Source organism: Pezoporus occidentalis, unplaced genomic scaffold, assembly GCF_034315485.1.
Source record: "Pezoporus occidentalis ecotype Australia unplaced genomic scaffold, CSIRO_AGI_Poc_V1 ctg287, whole genome shotgun sequence".
In the NCBI taxonomy this organism is placed as follows: Eukaryota; Metazoa; Chordata; class Aves; order Psittaciformes; family Psittacidae; genus Pezoporus; species Pezoporus occidentalis.
Genome location: NW_026914796.1, coordinates 156,269 through 175,742, shown reverse-complemented (window position 1 = coordinate 175,742; position 19,474 = coordinate 156,269). Strand labels below are relative to the sequence as shown.

At 41.7% G+C, this 19,474-nt stretch overlaps 2 protein-coding genes across 3 annotated transcripts in view; both read left to right on the top strand.

The window, feature by feature from the left end:
* Positions 1-858: 858 nt before the first annotated feature.
* Positions 859-14,624, top strand: CUNH16orf87 (chromosome unknown C16orf87 homolog). 2 transcript variants are annotated; one of them, XM_062626049.1, is made up of 5 exons: positions 859-979; positions 5,576-5,672; positions 8,508-8,690; positions 13,380-13,437; positions 14,085-14,624. In XM_062626049.1, exons 1-5 carry the CDS (start codon positions 914-916, stop codon positions 14,104-14,106), a joined length of 426 nt encoding a protein of 141 aa, XP_062482033.1. In that variant the 5' UTR covers positions 859-913; the 3' UTR covers positions 14,107-14,624. The 2 variants fall into 2 exon arrangements, with proteins under 2 accessions (XP_062482033.1, XP_062482032.1); XM_062626048.1 differs by lacking the exon at positions 13,380-13,437.
* The window catches only part of MYLK3 (myosin light chain kinase 3), a 54,919-nt gene continuing 43,997 nt past the window's right edge, over positions 8,553-19,474 (top strand). Inside the window, exon 1 of the mRNA XM_062626039.1 lies at positions 8,553-8,690. Coding sequence (XP_062482023.1) covers positions 8,676-8,690 — 15 coding nt within the window. The 5' untranslated portion in view covers positions 8,553-8,675. The remainder of the gene's footprint in view (positions 8,691-19,474) is intronic.

Sequence of the window (19,474 nt, the reverse complement as noted above, 5' to 3'; positions counted from 1 at the left end):
AGTTCCATGTCCTTTTTATGTTGAGAACACAAGAACTGCACACAATACTCCAGGTGAGGTCTCACGAGAACAGAGTAGAAGGGCAGGATCACCTCCTTCGACCTGCTGGTCATGCTCCTTTTGATGCAGCCCAGGATATGGTTGGCTTTCCGGGCCGCGACTGCACACTGAAGCCAGCTTGTGTTCAGTTTCCCATCGACCAGCACCCCCAAGTCCTTCTCCGCAGGGCTGCTCTGAATCTCTTCTCCGCCCAGCCTGTAGCTGTGCCTGGGATTGCTCCCATTCAGGTGTAGGACCTTGCACCTGGCATGGTTAAACTTCATAAGGTTGGCATCAGCCCACCTCACAAGTGTGTCGAGGTCCCTCTGGATGGCATTCCTTCCCTCCAGCGGATCAACCACTACCCATTCGTGAAATGGTTTGTGTGAGAAGGGACCTGAAACATCACCTGCTTTTTTTCTCTCCCTATCACGGGACAATCCGGAGCTGAAGCGCTGTCTGCCCCTCGCTGCTGTTCTCCTTCACAAACGCACTTTCTGAGGCCCACACGCTCACCGCCCCCGCCTCGACCCCCCCCCGCTCTCAGCGGGCTGCTCCATTCCCGGCGCGGGCAGCGCGGGGAACACTCCCGCCCCCCGCGCGCGTCACCAATCCGGCGGCGGAACCGGCCCCTTGGGGGCGGGGGTCGGAGCGCGGGAGCGCGCCCCGCCCCGCCCCTGCCGCACGGGCGCCGCGGTGGGCGGGGCTTGTCCTGCGCCGGGGAGCGGCGCCTTTGTGGAGGGGCTGTGCGGGGGCGGGCGGAGCCCGGTGAGGTTCAGCAGGCTGCGGTCGGCGCCGCGGCCCCGCGCTTTTGCCCGGCGCTCTGGCGGCAGCGGCAGAACCAGCGGCGACAGCAGCAGGAGCAGCGGCGAGCATGTCCTCGAGCAGGGCCAAGAAAGTGAAGATGGCCACCAAGTCCTGCCCGGAGTGCGACCAGCAGGTGAGGCGGCCGCCGGGCCCGCTCCCCGCTCGGGCCGGGGGGAATAGTGACCACGGGGTTCAGAGGGCGGCCCTTCAAGCGGGGAGGGCGCTGCCCCTCACTGCCCCCTGCTTCTGAGGCAGGGCGAGGGAATTGCCCCGCCAGCCCGTGGTCGGGGCTGCCTGTCCCAGGCCGGCGGGCAGCCACGTAGCGGAGGGCTCTCCGGCCGTTTCAGCGGGGACAGGTGTCGGTGCGGCTGACGGGAGGGATGTGAGCCAGTGGAGTCCCGCGTCCCTCGGCTGTGGTCGGTGAGGGCAGCGGGGCCGAGCTGAACTCCGGCCGCTCGCAGCCGGCTTCCCGTTCCCGGGGCGCCGGGCCGGGCCGCACCCCGAGCCAGCGCATCCCGGTGGGCGCCCTGCTTCCTCCTTGTCGTGTGACACCCTCCGCCGCAAAGTAGGCTTCTATAGCGCTGGGGCGAGGAGCTATCGGGCGAGCCGCTTGGTTCACTAAAGCGTTTCCGTGCCTCTGAAGCAACGTTTGTATGAGGTAAATGTTGCCTTTGCAGTCTCTGCGTGTAATGTGGGTGAAACACCGTCTTCCTCTTGCAGGGTAGCATGATAGTTACATTATGCTGAAAGATTTCTGTGTGGTGTGAAGAATTATATGTTAGTATTGTTTAGAAACGATATTAATAATATAACGAACTTGGTAATTTGTGCAGTGCATTTTGCCTTTTGAATGAATAACGAGCCTAAGGCTACCTGGGAGAGCCTTCAGTTTTCTCATGGAGTAGCTCAGAAACAGCAAAATTTAGACCTTTGCTGCCATTTCTGTTGTGTGCCTTACTGCGGTTTTGTTATGGGTACAGAATACAGCTGCTTAAAGTTAACAGCAGCTGATTTTCACAGTTATAGTATAGGAGCTGTCTTCATCTGTGCTTTTTGCTGGTGAGGATGTTGCTGTTAAAACCAGGCCGTGTGATGGGGACAGCAGCACACCTCTGCAGGAGGCTGCCGGGGGCTTCTGCGTGTGACCCTGGGGAACAGAGTTCTGTTGTTGGACTTTAGAACTGAGCTGCTGCACACTGTTGCAGCTATACTTAAAAAAAAATAAAAGGCTGTTTTTTGTTGTTTTTTTTTAATTTTTTTTTACTTACGAGGGCTAAAAAGAAGTCATTTGTTCTGACTTGCATAGATTTTATAGCGTTTCTGCTCATTCTGGAGCAGTTTGGAAAGTTAAGCTGTGTAGGGCCATCCTTTCGTGTTTTAAGCAATAGATGAACCCTTGCAAATGCTCATGTGTTGAGCATATCACTGAAGTACTATTCCTGAGAAAAAAGTAGTGTGCCAAGTTCTGCTTGTTCGTTGGTGAAAGAAGAAATTAAAATGAGCAAAGAGTTGAATATGCAAGGAAGGGGTGCTGTTTTTTTTTTTGAGAATAACTGTAGTGGATGTCAAACTACCAACAGTAGGAAGAGCAAGGAAGCAAACAGGCTCTCACAGGCTCTTTAATGCTGAGCCTTTCACATTGTTCTGTGCTTTAAAACTGAAATACATGGCATACATGTGTAGATTTAGGACAAGAGGTAACAGCCTCAAGCTGCACCAGGGGATGTTTAGACTGGAAATTAGAGTCAGTTTCTTCCCCTAAGGGCACTCAGGCATTGGAGCAGGCTGGCCAGGACAGTGGTGGAGTCACCATCCCTGGAAGTGTTTACAAACTATGTAGGTGAGGCCCTTTGTGACATGTTTAGTGATGGCCTTGGCAAATGCTTGGCAGTGCTGGGGAATGGTTGGACTTGATGATCTTAAAGGTCTTTTCCAGCAGAGTTGATTCTGTGATTCTAATGTAAATTTTCTGTTAGCAGCGCTTCCATGGCTAACACAGAATTAATGTTCATTGTATGTGCCCTGCCCTGGCACAAGCATTGCTTGTAGGACCTTGCTGTCCAGTCCCAAAAGTTTGAGGGAAGACAAGAAACTAAACCCACAGTACAAGTCAGGTGTGGAAAGGCTCTGTGTGACTCTTTAAGTGGTTGTCCTATGCTAGCATTTCTTAAATTCTTCTAAGAGCTATGCATTTATTTCTGATTTCTTTGCTAGAAGTGGCATGCTTGGAAATATTTAGACAACCACAAATATTGGAGTGTAATATTGAGTAACACTACTTAGACTGTTGTAATTTAGATCATATGTAGTTGCCATTTAGGCTTCTTTTTATTAATAAAAAAAAGGGTTTTGATATTTTCACAGTCAAAGCATAGCTCCATTTAACTGGGGAGCATGAAGAACTTGCGGTCAGAAGAAGTAATTATCACTTCTTAATTTTGCTTCAGGTAAATTTTCTTGTTCAAGAAACTAATTTTCTTTTGTTTACAGAAATGTTAAACAGAGTAAACCGGTGTTTGTAGGGCTATGTTGCGCTGTCAGTGTAGGTCTTTGAAGGATAACTGGTATGGTTCACTGAATAAGCCCCTTCCCCCCTAATCTCACACTCCCAAACACACACACACACACCACCTATGTGCTGAACCTGTAACACAAGAACAATCTTGTTCTGTTATGTACAGTTAAGTTCATTGAGAAGTACTGGGTCTGTTCCAACCCCTTTGAGTGATTTTCACCAAATTATTTTAGGCTGACTCTGTGTCCTTGTTTTAGCAGTAGCAGTCATTTTTCTCCTTCTTGGTAGCTGGTGCAGAGCTGTGTTTTGACTTCCAGCCTGGGAACAGTGCTGATACTACTGATGTTTTCAGTTGTTGCTAAGTAATGTTTACCCTGACCAAGGACTTTGTGAGGCTTATGCTCTGCCAGGGAAGAGGGGAAGCCAGGAGGAAGGAGAGACAGGACACCCGACCCAAACTGACCAAAGAGGTGTTCCATACCACCGCACGTCATGCCCAGGATGTAACTGAGAGTTACCCAGAAGGGCTGGGACTGCAGGGTTGGAGGAGATATCGTTTGGTGCTTGGTCGGGCTGGGGGGGGGGCAAGTTATCAGTTGGCTGGTGCTGAGGTGTTGTATTCTCTTTTCTTTGAAACATAATTATTGGAGAGACCCTGGTGTTCAAAGCTGGGTTTAAATGGAGACTCCTCTATCACCTTAAAGATACTATCTCTCTGCTAGATAGTGTTTTCTAGTACTCTTATACTGACATACGAATAAGGAGATAAGCATGTACACAGTCAGCTAAATTCTGAGCTTTAAGGTTCAATAAACCTTGATTAGAGTTTGTTTTTTTTTTTTTTATTATGTCATTGTCTCCATAAAGTGAATTAAAAGGTCTCTAGTTAGAGAAAACCTGAGTCAAAATCTTATCTGTAAGCTGTTTGTAGGGTGAAGTAGAAGAGTTAAGATGTGCTACAGAAAGCAAAATAACTTGTTTATTCTGAGTAGCAGTTAAGTTCCCCTTTACAAATTCAGGTACTAACTTGGCAGGTCTTTTCATAGCCAGTAGAACACTGGATCTTGGTTCTTGTACGTGTCCAGTAAAACTGAGCAGGTAGTCATGGTTCTGTACTCTGTGGACACTGGCAAACTTGCAGAGACCTGTCTTAAAGAATTACTTTTCAGAAATTATCTCCTGCTTTTTTTCCCCCCACTGTTGTGCTTCAACACACGTTAACTTTAATGTGTGATCTTAATCTTTTCCAGATCTTTGTTTAAACTTGCTTTGTGTTTTCAGTCTTAAGCCTAATAAAAGCAATATTGTGTATTCTGTACTACTTTAAAAGATCTCGGCTTTAAGTGAACCTAATGAAGTTTGTTATTTATCAGCATCCCTTTTTTTAATTGTTCAGAGTAAGGTTTTTGTCATTTTTCGTGTAAGTGTGACATTTCCAGCTGTTCTCATCTTAAGTTGTGTTATGCTTGGGGGACTGTACTGCTCCTGACAGCTTTGCTGAGGAGGAGGAGCACTGGAGTCTCAAACCTTTCAGTCTCCAGTCAGCTTTGTCTAGCTGTGATAGATTGAGTTTTGTGTTAAGCAGGCCCTTGTGTAACCACACAGTCTGTTTGCAGGCTGTTGTGGAGTGTGGTACAGATGCATTTGGTTTGCTTCGGGTCTCTTGTACCTTCTGTTTGAAGCTGCTCCTGCTCTGTACAGGGGTTGCTTTCAGATGCTTCTCAAAGTAAATGGATTCAGAATGTACTGACACTTTTAACTCACACTTTTTCTTTAATTGTTTTTTAGAAGTAAATGAAGGAAGCAAACCTTGGAATGTCTAACTGATTTGACTGGGGATATTTGAGAGTTCTAAGAGAAATTGTATTTCTGCTCTAATTCAGCCTTGCTTTATTGCTCTCTACTTCACCTTCTTCCTGACAGTCTGGGGAGGAGGGTTTGTAATATAAAGCAGTCACAAACTCTGATTTTCAAACTTGGTTTCTAGCAACTGCATAAAGAAAAGGCTTGCTAGGTGATTCACAGCAGAACCTGTTTTTACTATGCTTAGATACAATTATGTAATAGTACAGGCCAAAGTTTGTAGAACAGACTGAATTTGAAGAGGTATCTCCAAGGACAAAATGCAAGTTACTAGGGTTTTTTTTTCTTCATTGGACAGGAATTTTGTCAGAATTTGAAATGAACTGAAATATTTGTCTTTTATTCTCCCAGGTTCCTGTTGCATGTAAATCATGTCCCTGTGGCTACATATTTATTAGTCGAAAACTGTTGCATGCTAAACGTGCTGAGAGATCACCACCCATCACAGGTAATACTTACAGAGGTGGGAAGAAGGGGGAACAATAGTTCTTTCTTCTTACTTGTAGGTAAAAGATATTTTGGTTTTCTATGTAAATTGATTGTTGTCAGTTCACTTTCCCTTGAATGTGTGCATGGTTAATTTGAATATGTTAATTTTTCTTGAATTTTGAGGAGGAAAAAAAAAGCTGGTGTTTTCAGTCTTACTTGCTTCATACTTGTGATGTTGGCATTTATTCTGTGTCTAGTCTAGCTACACACATTGGTCACTATGCAAAATAACTCTGTAGGTTTAAATTTTAAACTTAACAACAGTTTGTGTGCCTTTAATGTAGCAGAATAGAGCAAACTATTCCAACTTACTAACACGTAGAGAGAAAGGAATGTTCAGCTGATGGGGGAAGGAGCATCAACAACTGATAACAACTATGGAGACAATAAATAAGACTAAGGATGCCAGCCTTCAAAGTAGCCCAGTGTGTAGTGAGACTGGAACAGGACAGAAGCAAGGACATACCAACTGCTAACTCGGCGCTAGGACCTTGCAAGCTTGCGCAAGCACTGAGGTCATTCAGTAAACACAGTGAGGAAGACTGTCAGCAACCACCAAAGACCCCCACTCAGCAAGAAAGCACATGCTTAATTAGGATGCAAATATTATAATTAGTTCCTGGAAATCTCATGAATACAGAAACAGTTTCCTGGAAAATCTGTGGATATGAATGAGTATGCTAAATATATAGCTGCTGCCAGCAAGTAACAGGTGCGCTCACATTTGCAAAGCTATTTGTGTATGTGCCCAGCTCTGCAATAAAGAATGCCTGCCTTCTAAAACTCCAAATTGAGTCTTAGAGTTTCTCCGATCAACTTTTACAGTAACAGCTCCTTACAGAAAGCTTTCTGTTAATCCTGTTTTGAAGCTTAAAGTCTGGAGGTGCTAAAGGAGTCAGATTTCAGACTACATGCGGATTGAAGACAAATTTTATGAAAATAATAGTTGGTCATATGTTTAATCTAGAACCATGTGCATCTGCTTCTCTCTGCATGGGTTAAAGTAAAAAATTAGTGTGGTTCTCTGTCTAACTTACATACCTTTTGTTATAGATGGGCACAGTAAGAAGCTGGTTGAATGTGCATTCTGGCATGGTTAAGTCTCCTTGTGTTCATTTTTATCACTTCCTCCAGTACTAGTAGGAATCAGTTAGAACAAGCACCTGTCAGGGAAGAGGAAAAAAACCAACAAACCCAACAACCAAAAGTATCTCATCTATAATGTCTGCTTTTTAAAATTACTTACCAGGTCTATAAAATGGAAGCTAAGTATTTGGTATTTTACATTACAATTTTGAAGGATGCTTGTAGTTTGCTAGCACATAGGAATTACATACCATTATACCAGATAACCGAGCTTTCAAGGTGGAGGGAGGAGGTTAAGCAATGCCTGTGGTAGTTTGGAAGTATTGGTCAGTTTTCTTTCCCACCCTCCCCTCCCCAGTTGTTAATAAAGTAGTTACCAAATGAAGCTGAAGGCCATAATCTGGTGAATCAGAGCTCCAGGGGGATCTTATCAATGTATATAAATACCTGAAGAAGGGGTGCTTAGAGGACAGAGCCAGGCTATTTTCAGAGGTGCCAAGTGACAGGATAAGAGGCAATGTGTACAAAAATGCAGGCTGTTCTCTCTGAATATCAGGAAACACTTTTTTACTGTGAGAGTGACAAGCACTGGCACAGGTTGTCCAGAGACATTTTGGAGTCTTCGTCCTCGGAGATACTCGGATGCCATCTGGATGTGGTCCTGGGCAGCTGGCTTTTGGTGGCCTTGCTTGAACAGGAGCATTGGAGAGGTTGATCTCCAGAGGTCCCTTGCTACCTCAGCCTTTTTGGGATAATGTGAAATACAGCTTTCGTATTGACATTACTGACACATTACCCTGCTGTCCAGTGTGTACCTTATGTCTACACAAGATTAGTGGGATAATTGCAGCAAAAAAGAAAACATTTCCCACGAAGGTGTAATGGGAGACCATGTATATCTGTATTGTGCTCATAAGTTAACTGCAACTTCCTTTAGAAAACATTATTGTTGAAAATACTGGGACATAGCTACTGCAGAATCATGCTGCAGCCTTGCAAATGTGCATCTAGTCTGTGTTAATAGTGTGCTGTGGGGACTATTTTTGCACCCAAGCTCACTAATCTCTACTTAATTAACAGGTGAAACTCATGTAAATACTCTTTTCTTTTTTTTTTGACTCTGGCAAGACACCTGGTCAGCATGAAGCATTCTGATGCCTTGTGATAGGCTAGACTTGGTGGGACATATGGACTATGTAATGTGGCATTTACTGACTGCAGCATTGACTCAGCATTTCGATTTGTGTGAGCAGCAGGAATGATTTCATTGATAGTGTCAAAAAAAGATGGAGTACTTTGATGTTTGCCTGCTGTTGGCCTATACGATAAACTTTTTTCTTTGGCTAGTGGAAACAGATACAATGGGCTGTCTTGGTGTTTGTGATATGTACAGTTTTTTTCATCTTACTATGGGAGACAACTTTTGTGTGCTAGCAAATATCTCATTGCAAAATGCATTTGAAGTAATTAAAGGCTTGGCCTTTGCAATCAAGAAATGAAGTGTCGTTGTGGATATGATAGCTTAATTTGTGCATGGGGCAGAAATTTCTGTGCAGATGTAGTTGTTCAGTAAAGTCATCTAACTGCTTTTGCTCAGAGAATTAAAGAAGAAAGGGGTTGGGGAAGGGGCAACTGCTAAGAGTAAATTAGTAAAAAAAGATGAAAACAACCCTAGGTAATACCATATCATCTCTTTTAATTTGCACAGAAAACAAGAATGAGGCCAAAAGGAGACGAACAGAGAGAGTTAAGCGAGAGAAGATAAACTCTACAGTAAATAAAGACTTAGAAAACCGAAAAAGATCCAGGTCTAACAGCCATTCAGACCATAGCAGACGAGGAAGAGGAAGACCTAAGAGTGCCTCAGCCAAAAAACATGAAGAAGAAAGGGGTATGAGAACTGAAAAAATGTTAATTGTGTTTTCTTTTTGTATAAAGACTTTTTTTTATCAATAAATCTTTATACCTTTCAAACCATTTAAGTAAGTAGACTACTTCAGCCAGTACTTGATATCTTAATATGAGGAAGGGGCTGTTTCACATCTGTAGAAAGCTCTGGTTTTGTTTCAGTGTCTGATTGGAACTAACTCCACAGAACTAGTTTGTATTTTTAGCCACTGTATCAAGTTTCAACATCTTTGAAAGCCCTTGGACTGTAGGGTTTAGTAGCTTTTTTTGGTTTCTTTTTTATTATTTTTTTTAAGTACTGCTGCCCTGTATCACAGGGACAAACAATATGATGATGTCTGTTGTCAGAGTGATTAGGGTGACTGGATTGCTCAAGAAGTTCCTTGAAAGCTTTTGGAGAACCAAAATAAAATTGGCATCTTGAGTCAGTACTCTGACCTGAATTTTTTCCTACAGAATAGTGGTTTCTACAGAGTAATGCTCTAGAGGAAAAAATACCTACTGTCTTGCTAAGGTTTCTTGGTGACCTGCTGGTTTTAATCTTTATACAATAAAGAGACGGTTACATGCAGTAGAATAGTCTCAGGTCTTCAAGTATGTGACTATCACTTAGGATTCTTTTGTGGGTTTTTTTGTGGGTTTTTTTTTTTTTTTTTGGAAAGCCTGTTGACACTGTGTTTGCTGTATGTGGTTTTGGGGATATTCATTTTAGGCCTGAATAGTGTATCCAAAAGTTAGCATGGATTTAAAAAGGCTGGAAGGCAGACAGGAGGGGAGTAACAAGACTTTATATAAATATTCAGATCTTCTTCTTAAAACTACTGAAATCTTCAAGCATACCTTGCGGCATTAACTCAGAATTGCTTTGTTTTTTCCTGTCACACCTTACTTTTTGAGAAAAAATGGGTGTTAATCCATTGCAAAGTGAGTTCTTTTAAATTCTAACTTTTCAAAACTAATTTTTGTTGTCTCCTCTGTTTAATGTAAATCTGTTCTTTCTTAAAGTTTCTTTTCTATAAAAACAAAGTACAAATTGGGATTTATTCTTTTTTCAGTGCTTTGGCTGTGGAAGGAGGATATGGAATTTCATTTCTGTATGTTTTTTTGGATGGCAATTGCTTTACTGGAATAGGAATACACTTACAATACCTAATCTCTTCAGTGTTGCATGTGGCTTATTGATGTATGCAGCTTCACAGAATATAGAATTTCCCTATTTGTTATTGATCCAAGCTATACTTTAGCACCAATGGAATCATTTCTAGGCATTTAACTGTGGGTCAAGTTCACACATACTTTTGGTTTGAAAATTTCTGCAAGCTGGTTGGGTTGTCCTATAAAAATAAATAATCTTTGCAGTCCTCTGAAAAAGAGGAAAGCAATCTAAGCAAACAGAAGATCCATTCTCTTAATGCATGTTTTATAGTCTCCAAACCCCAAGAATTCAAAAACATGAGGGATATTTAAAGAATGTTTGTCTGTCCAAACCTGGGCTAAATGTTTTCAACCTTTTGCTGCCTCCTTTGAAGTGTGGCAATATGCAAGTGTTCTGAGGTAGAAATATGGATGCAGTGAGATCTTTGCATGAGACCTCACTGTATGTGCTTTTCTTGGTGTTTGGTATTGTGTTTGGGGTTTTTTTAAGTTGAGTTGCACTTAAGATTGCTTTTGCCTTTTTTGTCCTGTACTACCATCCCATTTACTTGGTGGTGTGACTACTGCTGCTACTTCTGCCTAGGCCTCTTCTGCAGAGCTGATACAGACTTGGGTTTGCACTCACCAGTACAGCACACCTAACTGTATAGAAATAAGTGGGATTAGGATATTTTCTTACTTCTTATTTCTGGGTATGTCAGACTGTAACGTGTAGACCGCTGTGGTGATTATTGGGCAGATTGAAAAAAAAAAAAAAAAAAAACAGCTGTCATGGCTATAAATTCAGTAGAGAACCCATAATTTTGTAAGTGATTATTATAAAATGAGTTGATGTTGACTCCTGCCTTTTCAAATCACTTCTAAAATTGACCTGACAACTGTGTGTGGAGTAATCACTGGGAATTTTATAAATATTCTTCCTTTACCAAACCTGCTGCTTTATAGTGGTGTTTACATAAAAGCGTATTAAGCAACTTTAATTCCTCTACTACAACTAAGGTGATTTTTTTGTGTGACTCATTTTATAGTGTTGAAAATTAGGTCTGGAGCACGGGAAATTAGTTTAGTGTCTCTTGGGCTTCTGCAATGCCTGATGTATCTGTAGATGTAAAAACAGGAGAGCAGGGAATATCTGAATTATAATAGCATGCAAGAGCAGATAATCTGTCAATTTGAAGATCACCCAGTGAAGATTTCCTGCCTAAAGGCACCCATGACATCTGTAGCTTTGTTACTGTGCTTGTCAGGCTCTTTTCGTGCATAGCATGGTTGTTCACAGTTAGGTCTGTGCCTTGGACTAACTGTTCTTTTGTATCTTTTGTGAGTGGCTCACATTAGAGCAAAGATCTGCAGGATTCAACAGCAACTAAGAAGAATAGGAAAAGCAAAAAGGCTTTTAAAAATAAGCTATCTTTCCTGCAGATTTAGTAAGAAGGAATGGAGAGGGAGAAAAGAGGAAGGTGACACTGAGGGGATATGACTGAGTGCTGGGACCCAGAGAATCAGCCACGTGATGACCCTGGAAAATAGGAGATTGTCCCTGCAGGCTTGGCTTTTCAGAATTGTCACTTAGTTTCTTTGTCAGAAATGATACAATCTATTTTGAAAATACCTTCATAATAATTCAATTGTGATTTTGTTGTGGAGATGGTATAATTTTTGTTGTACTGTGTGGGACTGCAATACCAACCAGGCTTGTTCCGAGGCTGCCTTGTTACCTACACAACAGCCTTGATTATATTAAAACAAACAAAAAACCTCTCAGATGGTGGAGGAAGTGGTATTGGTTGTTCAGAAAGAGAAGTGTCAAGTGAGACTAAGTAGGAGTAGCCTGGAGTCTTACTAAAGCATATTTGATACTTAACAAGGGGATAATCTTTATAAAATTATGTACATTTCAGTATCTTGGTAATACTTAAGCTGAACTGAAGTTTTCCAGTAATTTCCGACTATATTATTTGTACATTTTCTTGCCCAATGTATGCATTTAGGGTAACTTACTGTCTTGGGTAGTCAATTTCAGAACTTTGGATTTTGAATTAATGCAAAATCTGTGAGGGGGGAGGATCCATTTTTGATTTATACATAATCATATTTTAAGGGTTGTGGGTCTAGTGGGTTGCAGGAGATCTGGGATGTGAGGCATGCTCCAGAAAGACTGATATTTTCACCTAAATAGCCTCTTAGTTGTATAGCAAAATACCTGGTCTCACAAAAATAGTATTGTAATTCTGTAAGACAGTCTTTTCCTAATAACAGAAAAATTAGTCAAAACTACTTCTAGGTAAGACTGAAGTGAAAAGTTTTAATAGTGTCTGTAGAAATCACAGTATCCTATGAGTAGCAAATGATAAAATGTCATGCAGGTGCAAGCTCTTCACTAGGTACTCACAAGAAGGAGGATTGTTTTAAGAATGTTTAAAGCTTACAAACCTGTGTTAATCCCTGATCCTGTTTGAGATCAAGATTTTAATTCTTCAAAGGTGAAGTCTGTCAGAGCAAGCCAGTACTGTGGGAGGACAGGGTGGAGGGGAAACCTGAGAAATCTTTTTTGCTAAGAATTCTACAATCTGTTAACAGTTTTTAACTTTGCTGGGTGCTGACATACTCAGGTGGTGGTTGGATTGTTTGGTTTGGAAAAAATGAAGAAAGGGCAGGGGTTTAGATATGAAAATGGAAAAGGATAATGTGGAATAACCAGTGTGTGTAGTGTCTGTGGTCAGAACCGCTCCCAGTGTTGTTAATTTGTAAATAGGAGGGAGGAAGTAGAGCAATGCAGACTGGGTGTATGTATAGAAACTGAGTTACCCTTACAGGGTAGGAGTAGCAAAACTCAGTTTCTTAACTTTCCTTTCAAACTCAGTACACTAGAGAATATTGTCTTGTGTAGCAAGGGATAAGGAAGAAATCACTTAAGATTCCAAATAACAGGCAAGCTTCAATTTGACTTATTTTGCTAAGTAGGTGTCCTGGATTCACATTAAAAACTGATGCATCTTTGTGTGCCCAGGCTCTCACTAAGCAATTTTACTTGCAGGGAAAGTTGAGCTCATGTGTGATTTAAGTTGTCTAGAAATCTTTAAGTAGAGGTGTTTGTTGCTGTGCTGTGTTCTGATTTAATACTTTTCCGTATTAAATCAGAACATGCTGTGTTCTGATTTAATACTTTTCAGTATTAAATTAGCACACAGTGGTAAAGGATTTTTTCAGGTTTTCCCCCTTTAGTAGTTTAATACAAGCACTTGAGTGCTTGTATTCCCCCTTTAGTAGTTTAATACAAGCACTTGACTTCACAGGGGAGGCAGTCTGTTGGAATGGTGTCTGTAGCAGTAACAAATGTGAAGCCAAGTCTAAAAGTTTTGTTACGAATGTGGACCCATGGCGGGGAAGACTGTGTGAGAAGGTGGAGATATGAGGTGCTGGGATTCTATGAGTTTGCCATATGTTACTCTAACTTACTGGACTTGAGCACTGCAGTATGAAAAGTTCTTGACGGCTTGCTGCTGTGTGTCTGTAGCATTGAAACAAGCCACCATGACCAGAGGGAATGCAGAGGCTTTCACTTGCTCACTGAGGTGTTGGCATTGTTCTGTATCTGGGATAAGATTGAAAGTCTGCAGTATAGAAAATCCAGAAATGTTCAAGGTGAGATATTTGGAACCTGACTTCTGCCATGTATCTGCTTGTTAGTTTTGGACACTGTAAATAAACCTTGGGTTTCTGGTACTTAGGTGTAAAATAGGGGGACAAATGTCATAATTAGTGAGGATATAATAAAGTACCTTTGTTTTCTAGGATGGGAGGTGTTTATGTAAAGGAAAAAAACAAAAAACAAAAAACCCCAAAACCCAAACAAATTTAAAAACCCAACAAAAAACCCCAAATAAAACGCACAACCAAAAAAACTATAAACGCCCACCATAAAACCTGGAAGGAAACTTGGATACTTGTTTTTGTCAGGAATCAATATAATGTTAACAACTCATTCTTTCTTCATTGTTAACAGAAATTCACTCATGCTTTTGGATGACTAATTCTGTGGCTCTTCTAGCACCTTTGTTCATTCCTTCCTCCTCTTTCTCAGTCCTTCCATGCGTAGGAGTTGACTGTTAACTTCTTTTCAATTCCAGTGCTCCATTCCACGTAATTTATTAAACTTTGTGTAACATGCATTAACTTAAATGGAAAAAGCTTCTAATAGTGACTTTTTTTTCTTCTACAGAGAAACAAGAAAAAGAAGTTGACATGTATGCTAACCTTTCAGATGAAAAGGCCTTTGTATTTTCAGTGGCCTTGGCGGAAATAAACAGAAAAATTATCAATCAAAGACTTATTCTGTAACTTGTAAACACAATCTGATGCATTTATATGCAGAATTGCTAGTGTATTTCCAAGGTGTCATGGGCTCTCGGAAAGTGTTTTGTCTGTACTGACAAGGACCATGGTATTTCTTTTTAAAATTCTGCTGCTGTTCTTGGAAATCTGTCTCTACAAGTCAGAAAGAAAGAGTTCACAAGATTGTGTTATGAAAAATCATAAAGCAGATGTTTTACGCCTTGAAGACAAATGCCCAGAGAGACTGCACCCATTCCAGAGCACTTCTTTTAAATTTCCTGCCAGAAATGCAATATTTTAAATATTTCCAGAAATAAATGGTTTTCCTTTAAAATTATATATTTCAGATTCTTCAGCTATATTCCAGTTTATGTATGTATAGTTCACATAACTTTTTAATAAATTGATACTCCAATATTTTATTGAACTGGGCATTAAGTACATGTGTGGTATTTAGTATGTGTTGGTTTTAATCCTCTTAGAAATCTGGTATTCTTCCTAGCTGTGACTTTAGATTTGCACTTTTTTAAAAGGTGTGATATAATTGATAGAAAACTAAAGTGGTTTCACTTTGGGGGGTTATTCTGCTTGAGAACTTCAAATTGTTCATTAATTCTGTCTAGAAAATGATTCCCTGTTACACAGTGTTGTTTAAAAATTGCATAACTTTTGGGGTCAGACCCAGAAGTTTGAGAACTAAGTGCTGTTTTGTAACAACTATTTGCTGGGTGTCAGCCTTGTCCAGGTGGTAAGTATTTCTCCCAAACTCTTAGCCCACTACTGGAGAGGGAGAGAAGCAGGTGTCAGAAATGCAGATCTGCTGCTAGCATCTTCTTACTGGGTATTGCCAAAAGACAAGAGGAATGTTAGTGCCATTTACTGTCAATAGCTTTTCTGTCTGTCTTTTGAAAGTAATTCTTAGCAGTATTGTTTTTTTGACTTGTGACTGTAAACATCAAAGCAAAAGTCTACCTGAATGTACAAAATGTGCTATTTTGATAGAAAAAGGTTTGGGGAAGACATTCAACAAAGTCGTCTTTGTATGGTATAGTGCAATTTTGGCCCAAACCCTTACTTTAGTAAATATACAGGGTTTGTCTTGCCAAGGAGAAAGAAAAAAGAGCTCAAGCCCTGTAAAATCCTGGGGAAGCAGGTGCAGGAGGTAATTGCATTCATAAAACCTGTCATACTAGCTTTTTGTCACCTTTCATTCACTCTTTTCTAAGAAGGGGAATGCAACTAAATGTATTTTCTTATGTATTACTCATGCTTTTCAGTATTGCGTTACTGAGTACTGAGAATTACCTAATGAGATTATGCTACAGAACTGATCTCTGGGTAGAAGCAGAGGTTTTTATTAATAAAGCTAGGCTATCAGATATTGATTGTTAGTTATTTCTGAAGGGGAAGAGCTATGGTAGTTTTGAGTTAAGCCACAAGGGACAGACTGATCAGATGGAAGCTTTGTAAGCAGAATCAGGAAACTTGGAAAGTGATTTCTAATTCTTAACTCTAAAGGAGTAATTGGGTTCCTTTTAAGACTGGATGAGAGGAATGGATGTGAAAACGCACTTAAACCACTAATACACACTTGTCTTTATTCCAGTAAGCAAGGAATTGTGAGCGCAAAACCTAACTTCACTACATCATGCAGGTTTCTGCTTTCCACAGCTATAGCCTGTCACAGATACCAGTAGTAAGGACACATGTGTAACTATTAAGGATAGAGGATATGTTTGCATGGTAAGTTATTAAGTCAGAATGACAGAAGAGAAATTCTGATTTTGACAATTTGAGGATATGATCAGGCTTGTGTTGTTTCTGTTGGTAGAATGCAGCCCGTTTGGTGCTCTGACCTGCGTTTCTACAGTAATCTTTTTGTTTCTGCTCTGTACATGGAGTCAGTGATCCTCGGAGACCACTGTTAATGTGTATTAGATATGGCAAAATTTAAATTAGAATTTTTATATATAGATTGGTGACTTCTCTGATAAGTACACAAAAATACGTTCATATCTCTCAAAAGCATAATGCTATTTCTTTCTCTTCCTTGCTGGAGCCTCTTGAAATAGTGGTTGATTTCTGTTTCTGCACTTCCTCCCTTTAACTTCCCCAGGTCTCTTCTGTCAGCTCTTTCCCACTTGTCATAGAATCATAGAATACTTAGGGTTGGACAGGATCTTAAGATCATCAAGTTCCAACCCCCCTGCCATGGACACGGACACCTCATGGTAAACCAAGTCACCCAAGACTCCATCCTGTCTGGCCTTGAGCACTGCCAGGCATGGAGCATTCACAACTTCTTTGGGCAACCCATTCCAGTGCATCACCACCCTCACAGTAAAGAACTTCTTTGTTATATCTAACCTAAACTTCCCCTGTTCAAGTTTGAACACATTACCCCTTGTCCTGTCTCTGCAGTCCCTAATGAAGAGTCCCTCCCCAGCATCCATATAGGCCCCCTTCAGATACTGAAAAGCTACTATGAGGTCTCCACGCAGCCTTCTCTTCTCCAGGCTGAACAGCCCCAACTTTCTCAGCCTGTCTTCATACGGGAGGTGCTCCAGTCCCCTGATGATCATCCTCGTGGCCCTCCTCTAGACTTGTTCCAACAGTTCCATGTCCTTTTTAGGTTGAGGACACCAGAACTGCACACAATACTCCAGGTGAGGTCTCATGAGAACAGAGTAGAGGGGCAGGATCACCTCCTTTGATCTACCGGTCACATTCCTTTGGATGCATCCCAGGATATGGTTGGCTTTCCGGGCTGCGAGTGCACACTGAAGCCAGCTTGCGTTCAGTTTCCCATTGACCAACACCCCCAAGTCCTTCTCCGCAGGGCGGCTCTGAATCTCTTCACTGCCCAACCTGTAGCTGTGCCTGGGATTGCTCCGACCCAGGTGTAGGACCTTGCACTTGGCATGGTTAAACTTCATAAGGTTTGCATCAGCCCACCTCACGAGTGTGTCAAGGTCCCTCTGGATGGCATTCCTTCCCTCCAGCGGATCAGCCGAGCCACACAGCTCGGTGTCATCAGGAAACTTGCTGAGGGTGCACTCAATTCCACTGTCTGTGTCAGCGACAAAGATGTTGAGCAAGACCGATCCCAACACCGACCCCTGAGTAACACCACCCGTTACTGGTTTCTTACTGGACATTGACCCATTGACCACAACTCTTTGCATGCGGCCATCCAGCCAGTTCTTTATCCACCGAGTGGTCCACCTATCAAATTGATGTCTCTCCAATTTAAAGACAAGGGGGACAGTGTTGAACGCTTTGCACAAGTCCAGATTGATGACATTTAACTGCTCTACCCCTGTCCATCAGCTCTGTAGCCCCATCAGAGAAGGCCACCAAATTGGTCAGGCAGGATTTCCCCTTAGTGAAGCCATGCTGGCTGTCACCAAGCACCTTGTTGTTTTTCATGTGCCTTAGCATGCCTTCCAGGAGAATCTGCTCCAAGATTTTGCCAGGCACAGAGGTGACGCTGACTGGTCTGTAATTCCCTGGGTCATCCATTTTCCCCTTCTTGAAAATGGGGCTTCTATTTCCCTTTTTCCAGTCATTGGGAACTTCACCTGACTGCCATGATTTTTCAAATATGATGGACAATGGCTTAGCAACTTCATTCACCAGCTCCTTCAGGACTTGCAGATGGATTTCATCAGGTCCCACGGACTTGTGTACATTCAGGTTCTTAAGATGGTCTCGAACCAGTTCCTCTCCTACACTGGGCCTAGGGTCTTCGTTCTTCCAGTCCCTGTGTCTGCCTTCCAAGACTTGGGTGGTGTGGTCAGAGCATTTGCCAGTGAAGACCGAGGCAAAGAAGTCCTTCAGAACCTCAGCCTTCTCCAAATCCAGGGTAGCCAGTTCTCCCAATAGCTTCCAGAGAGGGTCCACATTGTCCTTAGTCTGTCTTTTATTTGTTACATACCCATAGAATCCCTTCCTGTTATCTTGCACATCCCTTGTCATGCTGTTTTTCTTCTAGTTGCTTTGAGACAGCTATAGTGGAAGCAGGTGGCCTTGAAAATATTTTAGGCAGAGAGTGGTTGCCAGAGGATCTTGTAAAGTAGGAGTCCTGGCTTTCTTTTCCCACCAACCAGAAACAAATCGTTCTTTCCCATATAGACGGAATACTTCAGCATCTTTCAAAAGCCCTGGTAACTCTGACTTTGGAACACCAAGACACAGGTTTCTTGGAAGTTAATGACTGAACTGTAAAGTGTATTGTATTCTGCATTGTGTGTAATAGGCAGCAACATGATGGCATGTGAAGAGCTCTTTCACTGTTAGAAATGATCAATGGATGAAACACTGTGGCAAATCAGTGTAGATTATAGTTGTACAATGTATTGGCACAGCTAGATGAGGAGAGAGTAAAATTGTATTTAATGTAGCTCTGACTTACTCAGAACTGAAAGCATGGTTTCCAAGCATGAATAAATGTGGTAACACTTCAGGAAGCTGCTTATGCAGTTTTTTTTGTGGTTCCAATTCCAGCATAAGATTTTAGTCCCTGCTTTTGAATGTCTTTGTGGTTCAGTCTAACTTAATTTGTTTCACTGCATTTTGTGGCATGAGACCTCACACAGAAAAATAGTGGTCTTTCACAAAAAAGTGAATTGGGCTGTGATTTAATTAACTTGAAAGATGATCAAGTATCTCACCATCACAAAAATACCACTCCACCTCCATACTGCCTCTACATGTTGACTTGTCCAGCTAGATAATCTTGATATTTTGAACTGAACAGTTTAGAATTGTAGTGGAGAATGGTCTGGTGATAAACCACTATCTAGAAAGTTCTGCTTTCTGTCACTTCTTTTCCTGTTTTTCCTGTCTTTTTTTTTTTTTCCCAGAAGAGCTATGCTTCCAGTGTTTATAACTGTGTGATAGCAGTGTGCCAGACTGCCAAGCAGGCTCACAGTTCAAATTCTGGCTGGAGGTTTGTCTGTATTTACTATGATCTGCTACTAGATGGCAGCCTTATTCCGAAGACACTGGAGTAAGGCTTACTGTCTAGTCAGGCATTCTTACTATTGATATTAAGGTAGAGCAAAGTATTCAGTTTTCAGTGAATGCACACAAAGTTTATTTTTTCTTAGAACATCACTCATAGCATGGAAGCTTAAATCCTGCTAAGGTGTTACTGGCTATCTAGGCTAAAAGTAGGTAGTAGTAGTAGTAGTAGTAGTTGTTGTGTGGGGTGTTCACTCTTGGGCTGTGACAATGGGTAGAGATGAATATTGTGTCAAGACCAAAGAACTCTGA

Coding starts and splice junctions, on each gene's coding strand:
- CUNH16orf87 (XM_062626048.1), top strand. CDS start 914: ATGTCCTCGAGCAGGGCCAAGAAAGTGAAGATGGCCACCAAGTCCTGC. Junction 5,673..8,507: donor GAGATCACCACCCATCACAG/GTAATACTTACA, acceptor TAATTTGCACAG/AAAACAAGAATGAGGCCAAA. Junction 8,691..14,084: donor AAAACATGAAGAAGAAAGGG/GTATGAGAACTG, acceptor TTTCTTCTACAG/AGAAACAAGAAAAAGAAGTT.